This window comes from Meles meles, chromosome 3, assembly GCF_922984935.1.
Source record: "Meles meles chromosome 3, mMelMel3.1 paternal haplotype, whole genome shotgun sequence".
Classification (NCBI taxonomy): domain Eukaryota; kingdom Metazoa; phylum Chordata; class Mammalia; order Carnivora; family Mustelidae; genus Meles; species Meles meles.
In genome coordinates, this window is record NC_060068.1 from 105,225,131 (window position 1) to 105,241,691 (window position 16,561).

The 16,561-nt window shown below is 43.7% G+C and overlaps 2 protein-coding genes across 4 annotated transcripts; both read right to left on the minus strand.

Annotated features, from left to right (window-relative positions):
• Positions 1 to 1,605: 1,605 nt before the first annotated feature.
• ZMAT2 (zinc finger matrin-type 2) lies at positions 1,606 to 9,599 on the minus strand. Of its 2 annotated transcripts, none has more exons than XM_045999354.1 (6): positions 9,465 to 9,599; positions 7,501 to 7,594; positions 5,619 to 5,742; positions 3,987 to 4,060; positions 3,388 to 3,533; positions 1,606 to 2,664 (listed from the first exon to the last, which is right to left on the minus strand). In XM_045999354.1, exons 1-6 carry the CDS (start codon positions 9,501 to 9,503, stop codon positions 2,521 to 2,523), a joined length of 621 nt encoding a protein of 206 aa, XP_045855310.1. In that variant the 5' UTR covers positions 9,504 to 9,599; the 3' UTR covers positions 1,606 to 2,520. The 2 variants fall into 2 exon arrangements, with proteins under 2 accessions (XP_045855310.1, XP_045855311.1); XM_045999355.1 differs by lacking the exon at positions 9,465 to 9,599 and adding an exon at positions 7,929 to 8,082.
• On the minus strand, positions 8,835 to 16,534 carry HARS2 (histidyl-tRNA synthetase 2, mitochondrial). Of its 2 annotated transcripts, XM_045999351.1 has the most exons (13): positions 16,240 to 16,534; positions 14,682 to 14,756; positions 14,298 to 14,417; positions 13,910 to 14,005; positions 13,001 to 13,126; positions 12,797 to 12,904; positions 12,446 to 12,544; positions 12,061 to 12,154; positions 11,180 to 11,307; positions 10,848 to 11,087; positions 10,558 to 10,674; positions 10,206 to 10,352; positions 8,835 to 9,651 (listed from the first exon to the last, which is right to left on the minus strand). In XM_045999351.1, exons 1-13 carry the CDS (start codon positions 16,345 to 16,347, stop codon positions 9,592 to 9,594), a joined length of 1,518 nt encoding a protein of 505 aa, XP_045855307.1. In that variant the 5' UTR covers positions 16,348 to 16,534; the 3' UTR covers positions 8,835 to 9,591. The 2 variants fall into 2 exon arrangements, with proteins under 2 accessions (XP_045855307.1, XP_045855308.1); XM_045999352.1 differs by lacking the exons at positions 13,001 to 13,126; positions 13,910 to 14,005.
• Positions 16,535 to 16,561: the final 27 nt, after the last annotated feature.

The window sequence follows — 16,561 nt, forward strand, 5'->3', positions numbered from 1 at the left end:
TCCCTGTAGCTGTGGAAGCCACAGAATCATCTGAAGCCATCCAATCTTTTGTTCCCTGGGTAAAGGCAATTCCACCAGAATGTAAATTCCATGACAGCTGAAACCCTGATGCCTTACTCCAGAAAAGAATACCAGGGCCTAGAATATGTTCAGCATCTCAGCAATCACTGAATAAATGAACACATGTAGGCCAGTCACAGGTATATTCCTCAAACAGAATGCAAAATTTTCATGGATTTGAGAGACCACAAACATCAAAGAAATTTCTCTTACAGAGATTTCTGAGTTATCTGGGATTGCTCTGGGCTCCTAAATTTCCATCCCATCTTCTTCTTCCCCCTTTCCAAGTCACCACCTTGAGTCCCTTCACATAGCCATGATATGGACCAATCCGTTAGAGAGCCAACCACTTGCCAGTCCGAAGAGAATTTAGAGAACCTAAAAATTTAGAATGCTTTTTAGTACCAGTGACCAAAGTTAAGATTCCACTGTGCCAAAGGGAGTGGGAAATCATTTGAAGACAAGCTGAATTAGGTGGTTTCCTGAAGAGTACTAAGAAACGGAAGGAATTCAGCTGACGCTTTCCCCAGCCTTGAAAGGGGGAGCAAAAGGGCCCAGTCTACTAGAGTAGAGCATTACTTGAAGGACCTGTAGAGCACATAATCCTGTCAAGGGAAGAACCCATTAATCAGTCTGCAATTGGCCAACAAATACTCTATGTGAAACTCTGAGCCAGTAGACAGACACATTCACAGTGATTAGGCAAGTTATGCCTGGCACCAAAGGAGTTATGTATAAAAGTCCAAAGGAAAGAGTATAGTACTTTAAAAACCCACAGGTGGTTCAGACGCTTCAAGGGGCTAAATGAGGCAGGGAATGTAGATAAGCCATATGGTGGCAGCCTTGCTAACCTACACAGAGCCCACTTTTCAGGGTACAGAACCACCAAAGGTTATTACAGAATTCACCTAGTTGGAGTTTGTGTAACTACTGCTGGTTTGTTCAAGAGACTGGTTATTTTTCCCTCTGTAACCCTGGGATCTGGCACAGTACCCAGTCCAGGGAATATCAAAGCTTTCTCTTCAGTTAAGTAGTATGTATCATCCAATTCTCAAGTCAGACCAAAGTAGGGAAGGCAGCTTATCAATGCTTCTCAATGGGACTGGGGGACACATCCTATTTGTCAAACTCAGGGAGGAGGTGCTACCAGCATCTAGTGAGCAGAGGCTAGAGATACTAAAAACATCCTAAAATGCACAAGAGAGCCTCCACAACAAAGAATTAACCAGCACCAAATGTCAATAGTGCCAAAACCAAGTAACCCTGTGCTTAGCATAACTGCAGATAGTAAAGAAAACACTAAGTTCAACCCTAAACTGTTCCAAAAACAGACCAAAGGAGGCTAAAATTATAGGAAAAGTTCAGACTCCTCCGGACACACATCCCATCAGAGGAAAATACAACTCGTGCTGAAGGAACCTAAGGGGAAAAAAAGTGACAGGGCTCAAATGAAGGGAGAAGAATGAAGCAGCTCTGTATGTAAATACTCAGTGTAGGAAGAAAAAAAACAATACACAGGGAAGAATATGGAATGTTCCCACCAAATTAACAGGCCCAGTCAATGCCATTTATTATACATGTTGAACAGTCTCTGAGACCCAAAGGCTCCCATATGAAGTTTTTTTTTTTCCTTTTTCTTTTTTGCATCAAACAGGTTCTTCCAAGAGCCTGCTCACAAGGAAGAAAAAAAAAAGAGTAATCCTCAACAAAATGAAACAAAACAGGAAAAGCTGAACAGTCTACATATGAAAAACAAAGGTTAAAAAACTCACCAGACAAAAACCACACCAAACACTCGTCCCATTTAATTTCCTGTTACATGCACTGAGGGAGCCAAGAACATCAGAACCCAAGGCAGCAATGTTCTGAGGTTCTAGCTCTGGCTCCCTCTATGTGACAAATTCATGCACACACGCCCGCACATACCACTGACCCAGGCAGAAATACACATGCATGCACAGGTGGTAAAGAACCACAGAGGGCTGGGGGGGAAGAGGGCTGGTCAAAAATGTGCTATCAACTGGGCTCTGGGGACTCAGAGAACCCTTCTGCTGCAGGCTAAGCAAGAGTCAAAATTAAAACAAAGGGAAAACACAGGATAAATGTAGGATGCTCAGAGAAGAAATTGAACAGATGAAGAGGGAAAGATACAGGGGGAGTTTTGGGAAAGCAGCCTCAGAAGAGGTTTTTCTTTATTGGGAACTCAGGCAGAGGTCCTTCTTTATTGGGAACTCAGGCAGAGGTCCTGTGACTCCAGTGATATACTGAGGCTGAGGGAATATGCCACAGCATTACCTTTGCATCCTGTGCTCTCTCCCAAAGTAGAGGGAAACCACAGTCACCCACCCTCTAGCCCTCCCCATTGTGGCTCTTAAGGACTTTCCCAAGTACCCCCCAAAAAATGACCCCCCCCCCACACACACACACACGAAGTTAGCAAAGAGCCAAGCACAGAAAGCCTCAGTAACTCTTCTTGGTGGAACCAAAGCCAGAGAAGCCCATCACAGCTGCCATCTCATCATCCTCCTCAAATGTCAAGTCCTCCTCAGCCCTCCTTTTCTTCTCCTTCTGTTTCTCTTTCTTGTAGGCTTTGGCCTTTTCCTCCTAGGGGGGAAATCACTCAGAATCAGTTCAGACTCCTGAGCCAAAAGTTGCAAGAGACAAGTGAGTGTCAAGATTCCTTTCTATCTTTAGGAGAAAATAGTTAAAGGCAAGTAAAATTTCAAGAGCAGAGGAAAAGCCACAGTAAAGATTTTAAGGAACAAAAAAGAGCAGTTTTAGCCTGTGAAGAGCACTTCTCAGTCCTACATTCCAGTTCATCTCTAGTTCTTAAAAAGGTTATGGAAGGAAAACCACATAATAGCAACTATCACCCTGGGGCACAAAGTATATGCCAGTAATCGATCTAAAAACCTTATGTAGATTATAACCTAAGATCTCTGATGGGAAAACTGAGGCATGGAGAGGTTAAATAACTCGCCCAAAAGGCATAGCCAGTAAGTGAAGGAAACAGAATTCTGACCCAGGCAGCCTGGTTCCATGTGCCTCTTGGGGATTAAGTATATTTAATCCCTCCTACAGTTAAAAAAAAAAAAAAAAAAGTAGGCCCAGACAGTCCAGGAAAAAAAAAGGATAGGTTTATAGCCACATCCTTCAGATCTCAAGAGCCCCAAACAAAGGTAATAAATGTTTCCCGCAATATAGTGAAATTCAGGATACATCTATCCTCTAAGGGTGGGAGTGGAACAAAGAAGAGAGCCTCCTCATGATTCATAATATAAAATTCAAAGCTGGTGGACAAAAGATGGAAGGCTAGCAGAGCCTTACCTCTTCTCTGAGTTCTTTCATTCTTTCCTCAAAATCGTAATCTTTCTGTTTCTCTTCCATCTTCTTCTTGTTGACTTCAAAACGTTTCTTCACCTGATCCAAGGTGGAACGTTCCACACGCATAGACATGCCCAGATTTCGCTGATCTGGGTGGGAACAACAGAGAAAAAGGTAATGGCATTACAATAACCTCAGCCCCTCAGAAAGTCTTTGACATTTAAAGAAGTCTCATAAAATGCACATCAAAAATAATTATGACTGGAAAAAAACTCCCTTGGTTTTATTATTCTCAGAAGCAGAAGCTACCGACAGCAAGATCCAAATGACTTTCAACTGCTCTGAGCAAATGCACACTAGTCAGGACAGCTAGGCCTTGGAGAAGAGCACTGTCTGGGCTAGTTGGGAACCTAGAACCTAGAACAGTGTCTCATCTCAGGGCCTCCAAAAACATTAGATAATGAGGTAAAGCATGCCCTGTACTGAAGCCACTGGAGAAATTCTCAGGCATTAAAGAAAGATCCAATTGAAACCACCCTTTCTCCTACCCCACCTCCAAAATCCAGTCCCAGCTCCAGTCACAAACTACCTCCAAGCCTTACGTTTCTTTCCATTAATGTGATCCAGGAAGTTGATAGAGTCCTTCACCACACAGTCGCAGACATTGCAGTAATACCTAGCAAACAGAAGAAACAGCATTTGTGTCAAATCTAGCTATAAGAGCTTAATGTTTTCAACCAATAAACTCATATATTTAGGTAAATCTCCTTTTTACAAGAAGAAGACACTTCTCATTTTCATAAAGTATTACCTCTTAGAAGCGTATGGTAGCCAGCCTCCAAGACGGGCCCCACAATGATCCCTAAATTCCTGGTATTTGTACCTTGGGATATCCCCTCCCAATTTGTACTAGGGTTCATCATGACCAAACGAATACTTCATGGTGCTTAGCAGCTCAGTCAGTTAAGCGTCTACCTTTGGCTCAGGTCATGACCTCAGGGTCCTGGAACTGAGCCCTGTGTCTGGCTCCCTGCTCAGCAGAGAGTCCGCTTCTCCCTCTGCCTGCTCCTGCTCTCTCTCTCAAATAAATAAGTAAAATACTAAAAGTTCAATAGTGATGCTATAGCACTTCCAAGATTAGGTTACATTAAAAAAAAAAAGTGGCTTCAGTATTAGTCTATGTCTTATTCTGGGGAAGCAATTACTTTATTGTGAGCAGCACTGTAGAGAGGCCTCCAAAGCACTGTCACATGAAAGAGCTTTGAATCAAATCAATCAGGCCCACTTATGCCTCAAATGAATGCAGACCTAGCAGACACCTTCAATGAAGCCTTGTGAAAACCTAAGCCAGAATCAGAGTTAAGTCTTTCCCAGATTACTTACCCACAGAAATTGTGAGCTACCTGCTGTTTTATGCTGCTTAATTTTGGGTGAACTTGTTATTTTACACAGCAATAGATAACTAATACAGACAGAAATGACATGAGTGGGTTTTCTAGGCAACCCAAAAACATGTCACTCACTGCTATTTTTGCCCTCCTGCTGGAAAACCTAAATGAACAGAGAAATAGTGGTGGGCAAAAGATTAGAGTTCTTGCAGGACACTTCTTCCCATGGGTTATAGTCTTGGTCTAGGAGGAAGGTGTACAATCAAGCAATCCATAACAACTACAAAATACTCTGCAGCCAGTATGGAACCTCAACTCCCTTTATTCACCATCAACAGCTCCTAGGCTCCACTCTAGCTCTACCTAATCTCTCCCCCTGGAAATGTCTTCAATAGTCCTTTCCTTCATTTTTTCCTTTTAAGATATGAAGTAGTAGAGGCGCCTGGGTGGCTCAGTGGATTAAGCCGATGATCTCAGGGTCCTGGGATCGAGCCCCGCATCGGGCTCTCTGCTCCGCGGGGAGCCTGCTTCCTCCTCTCTCTCTGCCTGCCTCTCTGCCTACTTGTGATCTCTCTGTCAAATAAATGAATAAAATCTTTGAAAAAAAAAAAAAAAAGATATGAAGTAGTAGTTACAGGGCTAATATGAAGAGGCCTACAGAGTGGTCCCCTCCTAAAGACACTACTATGTTGAGGCTTTGGCGGGGGAGAAAGAAAAATCTAATGGTAGAATTACCATGGTTTGTTTTCCGGGGGCCAGAAAACCTCCTCAACACTTGCTAAAACCAACATAGACCGTTTATTTGGCCTATTTCTGGCTCCTGAGAAAGATTAAAAAGTCACTCACCCTCCCATCTCAGATTGCGGCGTGGTCTTGGTAATGACAATTGTCTTCCCAAGCTTGGATTCCAGGTCCACCTTATAGTCTCTATGTCGGAGAAGCTCTCGTTTGACTGGCTGCACTGGTTTTCCTAAAATTATTATAATAGAGAAAGAAGTCCCTTTAATATTACAGTTCCTTAAACAGAAAGGAAAACAAAAAAAATGCATGCAACCCAAAATACATATGTCTGCTCTCATTTCTTTCTTGAGCCTAAACCAAGGGAACAGTGAGAACTTCTAGCAGCAGCTAGTGAAAATCTCAACAAAGGAAAAATGAAAAGCAATCCCTAAGCTCTCTAGACTTTTTATCACTTTAAAACCAACAAGTCTAAGGGCACCTGGATGGCTCAGTGGGTTAAGCCTCTGCCTTAGGCTCAGGTCATCATCTCAGGGTCCTAGGACCCAGCCCCACAACAGGCTCTCTGCTCGGCAGGGAGCCTGCTTCCACCGCCCTCCCCTCTCTGCCTGCCTCTCTGCCTACTTGCGATCTCTGTTTGTCAGATAAATAAATAAAATCTTAAAAAATTTTTGAAAAAAAAAACACCAACAAGTCTAAAAGCAAAGTTTATTTATTGATTAACTGAACTGAAGGGGGTTCTTAATTTTCACAAAAGCAAACTTTTAAAAGAAAAGCAAGGAGGGGCGCCTGGGTGGCTCAGCTGGTTAAGCATCTGCCTTCAGTTCATTTCAGGTCATGATCCCAGAGTTCTAGGACCAAATCCGGCATCAGGCTCCCTGCTCAGCGGGAAGTCTTATTCTCCCTCTGCCTCTCACACCACTCGTGCTCTCAGTCTCAAATAAATAAAATCTTAAAAGCAAAAAAAAAAAAAAGGTTAAAAAAATTAAAGAAAAGCAAGGATAGTCAGTAATACTTTCAGATAGATATCCCAAGCACAACACAAAAGGAATCTTCAGAAGACTGGGGAAAATTTTTTAAAGGGGACCAACATTCAGGAAACACCTGTTACAAACTTGGCACTACTGTACAAATTACATCAAAACTAAAAGGATTAGTGTGTGCAAGGTGGTGTGGAAGTGAAGTGAAAGAAGAACGTGTATGTTTGAATACAGATAAAAAAAATAATATTTCTTTAGAACCAACTCCCTGACACTGTACAAAACATAGGGAACAGTACCACTAACCACCAGCTGAAACAATCACACTGTCCTCAGTGAATACCCTCGCTCTTCTCAGGCTATAGGGAGGGGAAGGTCCTGATTGTTATGTTCTTCTTCCCCTTAAGTGACTTCAAGTGAAATAGTATCTTCAGTAGCAGTAATGCACACCTGCGAAACAGTCCATTTCTCTAACAAGGATTCTCTTTTTTTTTTTTCTAACATTTATACCTGTTAGAGGCATCTTTTTTTTTTTTTAAAGAAAAAAAAAATTTACTTATTTGACAGAGAGAAATCACAACTAGGCAGAGAGGCAGGCAGAGAGAGAGGAGGAAGCATCTCCCTGCCGAGCGGAGAGCCCAATGTGGGGCTCCATCCCAGGGCTCTGGGATTATGACCTGAGCCGAAGGCAAAGGCTTTAACCCACTGAGCCACCCAGGCGCCCCTCTACCAAGGATTCTACTCTCTTCTCCATACTTGAAGAAAGTAGGAAATGAGCTAAGCAAAAGGACAAGAAAGCAGACGAAACAGAGCTGGAAAACACCTCAACCCTGCTTCAGTCCCATTTCCTCACTCTCATTTTCTACATTAAGAAATCCAGAACCAGGGAGGCAATACTGTGCCAGAGGATACACAGGGCATGAGGACATCGCATTTCAACTCCCCACCCGTTCTCCAGCTATGGCTTCGCTTCTACGATACCCATGGCCCTTGATGGGGCAGGCACCCACCATCCTTCTTTTCTCTCTCTTCCGTGAGCCTCTTCTCGGCGAGTTTCTCATATTCATCTTTGTCCCACTTTCGGCGAAAGTCCAAGTTTTTTGTCTGTAAGGAGAAAAGCGCTCAAGATTCGCTGCTAATCATATCCGACCCCTAGAGAAACGGAGGGAACCGCGTCCACGCTGGCAAGGCGTCCCCCGGGACCTGTAGAGAGCGAAGACTCTCCGGACCGCACCAGTAGGCTGAGGTGGCCTCAAGATCCCAACCCAAAAGACCGCCGGGAGTCCACAGACCCTGCGCCAGGACCCCACGGGGAAGTTCTTGAACCCGGGCCACTGGACAGCAAGGAGGTGTTGAGAAGCCAGTCAGGTCAGGATATTCCGCGCTGAGAAGCCACCCTTTGCCCCCCAACCAAAGGCTCCTCACACACAACACCTACCCCGCTACCCGACGCCATCTTCACTGCGAAGTGAATGGGAAGCCGGAAAATGACGTAAAAAGCGGCCCTGAGCCGTAAAGCAAGCTTGCCCTCCAATAAACTTAGAGTCTCGCGTTCTAAACGAGCTAAGGACTGGAGGGCTTCTAAAACAAGCTTGTCGGCCCCGCCTCTGCACCGAGGAAATAGCGCATGCGCATGGAGAATGTGAAGCAACACGGAAGTAAGGGCGACTACAAATGTTTTTGCTTTGGCTTTCTAAAAAAGCATCATCTTAGGACTGATTCAGTTCAACTCGTCTATTTTACAAACAACGAAACGGTTCATATCGGTGCCCTTTGACCTAGTCTAATCAATTTTGCGTGCGTTTGTCAAGAGTTTCTAAATTTTCTTTAGGGTCGAATGGGTTATCAGGAGCCTCCAGCTGCCCCATTTACCTGTATGCACTAAAGATATGGCCCCGACACCAGTGTTTTTAAAAGTTGCAGCCTCCCCAGCACATATACAGAAAGTCGTTTTTTGCACACTGTCTCTTTATTTTTGAAGCAATGTTATCACCCTTCGGTTAACTCATCTTTCCTTCTGGGAGGAACTTTATAGTCATTCAATCTATAGGGCACAATTTAGTCAACATGATTGGACTTGGAAAGGCCAGTCATCAGCCTACAGTCATCAGCCCTAGGGGTGAAGAACTCTGGCAGACTATATGTTCACTATATGTTGATTTAGACATGACTGTGTCTCCAAGTTAGGGAGGGAGGGACAGTGGGGAGTACTGGGGAACTGTGACTGCTCCCTTCACTTAATACAGAACCATCACCCCTGGAGGTTGCTCCTAGCTCTCAGAATTCTCCAGTGTACACTCCAGCATTTTCTACAGCCAAAGCAAAACAATCTCCTGATAACAAATCATCCAAACTACTACATTTAGTATTTTATTTAATGTATTATCCAACCACTTCTAGAACAGCCACCTCCATAGGAAAACATAAAATATAGTCAAGCAATAATTCTGGCACAGGAAATGATCTCCAAAATCTCAAAAGATTAAACCATTTTGTCAGTCACCTATTAAATTCAACATTCAAAATTACTATAAAGACAGCCTCACTCTATGAAGAGTGGATGGACTAAATAGATTACACGTCAAAATGAGCACTGCTATACCCTTAGGAGAGCATCTTTGTCCTCAAACAAAGGAGAAAGCAGCCATTTGCCCCTTCCTTGATGTCTCCCAAAACTCCCTGGACAAGTCAAGGGCAGGTTGTGGACAAACTTCCCCAAATTTGGCCAGAAGCCATAGTGGAAGGTTAAGTATCTGACTTCTGATCTCAATGGTCTCGGCCTGAGGCAACTTTCCTAGAGCCTTGCTCAAAGCAACCATCTCAGCACCTCTTGGCAGCATTCAATGGCACTTCAAATCTGCCATCTGTCTCTGCAGTTAGAGCATGCCTCTTTCACATACCAGCCATCTGCACCCATGCAGAATAGCTGCTCACACTAGCCCAGGAATCCTCAGGGCCTCCTACAGTTCTGTACCCACAAAGGATGGAGGAGGCAGAGGAACTTGTCACTCATCCTGGCCAGCAGTTGTGAAGTCCATCAGGAACTCAGTCCTAGAAGAAACACCTTCTAGAAAGAGCAGCAGATGGCAAGCAGGCAAGGATTAAGACTCAGATAGTCTCTTCTGAATTTCAGCCACAAGATTTTCCCGTTTAATGGCCACCTGTAATGTAAGAGAACCTTCATGTGACAATATACAGAGAGTAATGCTAGCTTCTTAGTCACTGCATTTCCAAATTCATTTTATCCTGTATCTGTTCCCACTACTTATTTAACCAGTAGGAAGAAGCGTGGGCTTCAAGCTGAACTAGAGAATGTATGCACTTAAGACCAAAGAGATTCAGGGGTGCCTAGATGGCTCAGTGGGTTAAAGCCTCTGCCTTCGGCTCAGGTCATGATCCCAGGGTCCTGGGATAGAGCCCCACATCAGGCTCTCTGCTCAGTGAGGAGCTACTTCCCCCCTCTCTCTCTGCCTGCCTCTCTGCCTACTTGTGATTTCTCTCTCCGTCAAAATATAAATAAAATCTTAAAAAAAAAAAAAATTCATCTGTCCTTCTGCCCACCTAGCTAACCCTAACTGGCTAAAGGATTGCCTGCGTGGCTCTTCATTCATATCTATCACTATTAACCCTGAAGATATTTCCTCAGCCATAAGATACATATTTCTTAAAGAATCTAAGGTAAAAACACTTGGTTCCTTCTATTTCCCCCACTCACCTCCTCCCTGCTGGCCACTGAACGAAGCTTGATTACGCCTTCTTTCAGTTCTTGCTCACCAATAATGACCACCAATGGAATGCCCATGTGCTCACAGTAGTGCAGTTGAGTTAGTAGTTTAGGGTTGTTCTTATACAGCAGCTCTGACTGGAAAGGGTGAAGACAGAATAAGGGGCTTAAAAGTGACCACACTCCTCAAGCATTTCCAAAGAAATAAGGAGCTAGCTCTCCTACCAGAAGACACTTTAGTGAAGAGTAGGAAGGTTTTGAGTTCTGCCTTAGGCATTAGGTAGAAATGGCCACCTGAATGGCCACACATACCTAGATGACTTGGATATCAGTTCTACTATACCTTGATCCCAGCATCCCAAAGCTCTGAAATTAGCTTCAACCGTTCATGAAGAAAGTTCTTCTGTGGTGTAGCCACAAACACTTGGGTCTCTGTGGTCCGTATCTTCTGACCAGAAGTCTGATTAAAGAGAGAGAAGAAAGTAAAATTAATAAACAACTTCCTGTGCATGAGTAATTTAAAAAAAAAAAAAAAAAGAAGACATAAAGAATCATCAGAAAACAGTCCAACTGTATATCCACAAACATGAGTTTTTAGTCTCCAGCTCCACTCCACGCCTACCTATGACTTACCTTTATCCTCTGTTCCACAATGGCGAAGATTCGCTCCACCCCAATACTGAGCCCCACACACGGCACTTTGTGGCCCTTGGGGTCAAACATGCCCACCAACCCATCATAGCGTCCACCAGCAGCCACACTGCCCACATTGAGGGACTCCTCAGCCTGAGCTGGGGTCTGTAGTAGCACTGCTTCATAGATCACTCCAGTATAGTAGTCCAGTCCCCGAGCTAGGCTTAGGTCAAAAGAGATCTGTGGGAACAACACTATAGTAAGTCCAAAAAAGACTCAGAATACTAAGAACCTCAAAGTTCACCAGGAAGTCCCCTCCCAATTCAGCTTACCTTCTCAGCAATTCCAAATAAAGTCAGGTATTCAAATAGCAGCTTCAAGTCCCCCAAGCCCTCTAGGGCCTGCTTGTTCTGGGATAGTCTAGAATCCTGGAACATTTCCTCTATTAAGGATACCCCACCTGGGGAGACATATGGGGAGAAATAAGGTCTGTGCTTTCACCCAGAAGTGTTTTACCCAAATTTATTCTTAATATGCTCCAGCTAATCCTCACATTAAAAAAAAAAAAAAAAAAAATCCTGGGGCACCTGGGTGGCTCAGTGGGTTAAGCCTCTGCCTTTGGCTCAGGTCATGATCTCAGGGTCCTGGGATGGAGCCCCGCATCGGGCTCTCTGCTCAGCGAGGAGCCTGCTTCCCCCTCTCTCTCTGCCTGCCTCTCTGCCTACTTGTGATCTCTCTCTCTCTCTCTGTCAAATAAATAAATAAAATCTTTAAAAAAAGAGTCATTAAAAAAAAAAAGTCCTGATCTCTTATGACCAGACTCTCCTCCTCTGCCTTTGCCATCTGAGGACATAAAGTGGTTATTACACTAAGTAAAAGGGAAATTAAATTCAGGCCAGACACTGGCACTTAGCTTATCTTTGGAAAGGAGCTGTTTCAGGGGCACCTAGGTGGCTCAGTGGGTTAAGCCTCTGCCTTGGGGTCAGGTCATGATCTCAGGGTCCTGGGATCGAGCCTCACATTGGGCTCTCTGCTGGGCAGACAGTTTACTTCCCACTCTCTCTCTGCCTGTGATTTCTCTCTCCATCAAATAAATAAAATCTTAAAAAAAAAAAAAAAGAAAGAATGAAAGAAAGGAGCTGTTTCAGAGATAGAAGTTGTACATACCTCCCCCTCAGTTCTATCACATAGCTCTGAAAACGCTGGTTCTTACCATGACATTGAACATAGTCACCAATTCTATCAGCCACTTCAGGAGCCAGGCCTTTCTTTGCCACCATCTCATGTCTTACATCATTCCATGATATCTGCATAAATACCCAAACATTAGCCCACTTCCAAGATCCTTCTTCATCTAACTGGAAATGTCACGACTAGCTAACACTATACTCAACAAAGTCAGAGACAACTTAGAAAATGCAGTCACAGTCAACAAAGCTTTTGCACAGCAAAGTTCAGGTCTTGCTTCAGAATATCCTTACCTTCCCCAGAGAAAGTTCATTTCCAGTTACTGTCTCCTTATTTTTCTGTAGGGGTACAGATTTGAGGGCAGGGCAGAGATTCTGATATGGTCTACTAAAGCATGTCTTTTTAGTTACCTTGTCTAATTTGTCTATTGAGGAGCAGATGGCATGGAACTTGCTTTCAGGAACACCACAGACAGCCAACATCCCATCCAAAATCCGCCGATCATTGACCTGTGAACTCAGTGGAAATAACCCCAGTGCCTTGTCAACGCCCTTTCCCTCAAAACAAGGGTAATCCCTGTTAGCCTGTCTCATAAACAGGACAGAAAATAATTTCCACAGCATCACTATATAGATGAAATACAACAGCTGTACTGAGAAAGTCCCAGGTCTACAGGCTTAAGGGCTGGAGTCACCTATGTTTTAGGAGAGCACCCAGATCAAACCCAGACTTCTCCCCTCAGTCCTAAGCCCTATTCTCACCTTAATGAGAAAGTCCCCCAACTGCAACCCACTTAGGATTTCACACATAATCTTTAAGCACTCTGCATCGGGGATCATAGGGTCAAACTGACCAGCAATGTCAAAATCCTGCAGCAAAGAAAAAGGGGAAAAACAAAATCTTCACTGAGCAGCCAATTCCCAGGTTGCAGATCCCCAAAACCTGTATCAATGCTGGTCACTTACACACTGGCAGAACTCCCTGTAGCGGCCTTGGACTATGGTTGGGCTCTCTCGCCGCCACACCTTTCCAACATGGTAGCGTTTCATCCTCTTCACTTTATTCATAGCGAGATAACGAGCAAAAGGAACCTCACATAAAGAGGTTAAGGAGAAAGCATACTGCCTCCAAAGCTTGGGCCCAGTGTACAGACATTTGGGAGAACTGGGCCATTACCAATTGGATCTCATCCACTAGGATGAAAACAAGGACATCTTGTCTTGTTTCCCACTATCCCCAAGGTCTAGCAATGCTTGACATTCAATATATATAAATGAATGAAGGAACCGCATCAAGCAAAAGTGCAAGTTCAGTAAAAAAAGCAGAGGAAATTGGCCTGCTGCCCACTGAATGAGATAGAAATGACCCAAGAACTCCAAGTATGGGCTATTCCTTCCCATTCAGATCAATTCTCAACCATTTCAAAATAGTCCAGTTTCAGAACCTGGCTTTGCCTGCAACTTCTATGTCAATGTTTTTTCCCCCTCTTCTCTTTCTTTCTTTCTTTTTTAAATGCCAATGTTTCTTAAAGTATAGGTTGAGAACCACCTGCCTGTTCATGACCCCAAGTACCTGTTTAAAATGCAGATTGTTAGATTGCTGAACCCCAATCAAGGTACAGAATTAATATCTGGGGATAAGGGCCAGAAATCTGTATTTCTGCAATCTTTCTCAAGGGAGTCTGATACACAATGAAAGTTAAATGAATGTTTCAGGCCAGGCTCTGCTGGCAGAATTGCCTTCTTGGAAAAACTGTAAGTAAAGGCTGATGCAAACAGACCTATGGGATCCCAGAGGCACTGTTGTCCCTTTTGTCAAAGAAAACCCTCTGGGTTTGGAAAGAGATGTCAGTCTCCTAACACTCAGAAAGATACAGTAAGGTCATAGCGCAAGGACAACAGCTCTCCACCTTGATCCTTCAGATCATAGATTAGCCCAGAGTCCTCTCCATACTTCTCAGTGAGCATTTCCTGCAGGGATCAAACAAAAACCACCACAGTTCAAAGGAGGACTCCACTGGGATCAAGCCCCACATCAGGCTCTCTTCTCAGCGGGGAGCCTGTTTCCTCCTCTCTCTCTCTGCCTGCCTCTCTGCCTACTTGTGATCTCTGTCTGTCAAGTAAATAAATAAAACCTTTAAAAAAAAACAAAAAAACAAGAAACAAAAAACAAAGGAGGACTCCAGAACACAGGTTAAAGCTCTTTGGGAAACTGAAGGCAAGTAAAGAAATGGAGTTCCAGTACTCTCTTTTCTCCTCTTACCTTAAGTTCAAATGCTGGAGTATCTAATCTCTTTGCTCCATGACGTTTAAAGCAGCCAACAACCGTATCAAGAATTTTCTCCCTTATAACCATCTGCTGGGGACTAAGATCTCTGGTGCCCTAGAAACCAAAAGTAGTCATGGTGAAAACACAGACAAAAAACAAGATCATTTAAGACAAAGAGTTAAACAACATCTATAATTGAAAGTCGGAAGTTGAAATCTCCTTGAGTTCAGTTGACTGAGTCTGATCAGTATCTCTAGAATAGTGACTTTTTAAAAACTAGTCTTAAAAGACATTAAGATGGATTAGAAAGAGACAAGCAGAGCAGAGGGCAGTCCTCCAAGGCACTCTAATAGGTCAGGGTGGAGTAAAGGGCATTACCTTTGGTGTCTTAATAATAAAATTTGATTTTTCTTGATGTGGTTTCAGTTGGGACGTTAACACTGCCTCTGAAACCTGGCAGAAAATAGAATGTGAGATGTGAGCCACCAAACTGGCCAGACCTGGGACATCTCTGGCCCTATGGCCAGACCTAAAAAGACCTCTGGTCTTGAGCAACAGACAACCTGAACATTGTTTTATCCATTTCAGTCTCCGCCTCCCTCCGAAACATGCATCATATTCGCACTGTATACTTAATACACATAAGATAACATCTTTATCGTATTTGGAGTTTTTTTAAAGATTTTTTAAAATTTATTCATTTGACAGACAGAGATCACAAGTAGGCAGAGAGGCACGCAGAGAGAGAGAGAGGAAAGCAGCCTCCCTGCCAAGCAGAGAGCCTGATGTAGTGCTCAATCCCAGGACCCTGAGGCCATGACCTGAGCCAAAGGCAGAGGCTTTAACCCACTGAGCCACCCAGGTGCCCCAATATTTGGCGTTTTTAAATGTATACCCTGTATTTGGACTTTTAAATATCTGGAAAAGCTTAAGCACCCAAGAACCATGAAGGCACAGAACAACCTACCACTACTGTTACCAACCATCTAGGAGTAGGGATTAGTATGATCTCCAATTCTTAGTTCCAACTCAAAGAGCAAACACATGAACATGAATTTTTAATTTTTAATACAGAATTTTTAATTTTTAAATTTTTAAAAAATTTTTAATTTTTAATACAGAAGCAATGGTCATTAGGCTTAGAGACATGGAAAAAGTAACCTAAAGACAGAAGGGAACGCACAACATGCCTGGTTGAGGAGAGAATAGAAATGGATATCGAGAATGAACTAAAAAAATCAGACTGGTAGGATGCTCTAACTGAAAATTAGTAACAAAAGATCTGAATCCTGCTGTTCAGGATAGCACAAAGGATCTGCTAGGGTCTTTACCAAAGTAAAACTGAATTGGTAATTTTGTTTATTAGGAGCAGGCTGTATGCCCTTCCAGAAATATAGACAGTGTGGTAGTTCCTTATTTTGGCGGATTGCCTCCTCCAAAGGATGGCAGTTCAAGTCCACAGCCCTTCCTCTGCAATTCCAAAATCCCAAAATTTCTAAAAACCGCAAAGTGGTTTGTTTTGGGGTTTCTTTTTTGGGGGGAAGCTTATTTTGAGGTAAACTCTAATGTGAACTCAGTCTACCTGTGGTCTTCAGTCATCTCACTTAATGGGACTATTTATATACTTTGCTTAAGAATGTGTTTGACCCCAAGAGGGTCACATTAGGGGTTGTGGACCTATGTTAAAAGTGCTCCCTTACTATGTATCCGTAGATAAGTCATTTAACCTTGCAGACTGTTTCCTCAACTGTAAAATGGAAATAATCCCAACTTCTCAAGATTGCTATGAGGATTAAATGACAAAGCATCTAAAATGCTTAATTCAGGACCGGTAAACTACTCAAAAATGCCCCACTGTACTACTGGACTGCACGCTGCGAGTCCGTGCTTTCAGACCTGGATATCCTGCCCCAACAGACCACTCAGTTTGGCTCACCTGACTATGAAAATGGACCTCCCTGATGCACACAAGACCGGACGGTCGCAGGAGCTGGCTAAACAGTGAAGCCCAGGCCCTCCTGTGCCGGAGTCCGAACGAGGGCATCGTGTAACAGGAGGCCGCCTTTCCGAGACAGGAGCCAAAGGACCTGGAAACGAGGCAGGTCGGACCCCACCCCAGTGAGCGCGCAGACCACTGTAGAGGTTAGCTGTAGCACCGGCGAAAAACCGATTACTTCCGCATCTTCCAAAGACTGAAAACCGGCTCTAGACCTCACGGGCTCCGTTTCAGCTTCAACACTTCCGGTAGTAGCCGGAAG

Bases quoted from the DNA above. Each gene is read 5' to 3' on its own strand.
- ZMAT2 (XM_045999354.1), bottom strand. From the start codon at position 9,503: ATGAGTGACAAGTTCCTCTGCCTCCTCCATCCTTTGTGG. The intron at 3,534-3,986 runs GTAAGGCTTGGA...GTTCCCACCCAG, and splicing joins TCACATTAATGGAAAGAAAC to ATCAGCGAAATCTGGGCATG. The intron at 2,665-3,387 runs GTAAGGCTCTGC...TTTCCCCCCTAG, and splicing joins TGAAAGAACTCAGAGAAGAG to GAGGAAAAGGCCAAAGCCTA.
- HARS2 (XM_045999351.1), bottom strand. From the start codon at position 16,347: ATGCCCTCGTTCGGACTCCGGCACAGGAGGGCCTGGGCTTCACTGTTT. The intron at 13,127-13,909 runs GTATCTTTCTGA...TCTTTATGTGAG, and splicing joins CCTTGCGCTATGACCTTACT to GTTCCTTTTGCTCGTTATCT. The intron at 11,308-12,060 runs GTAAGAACCAGC...ATGTCTCCCCAG, and splicing joins TGACTATGTTCAATGTCATG to GTGGGGTATCCTTAATAGAG.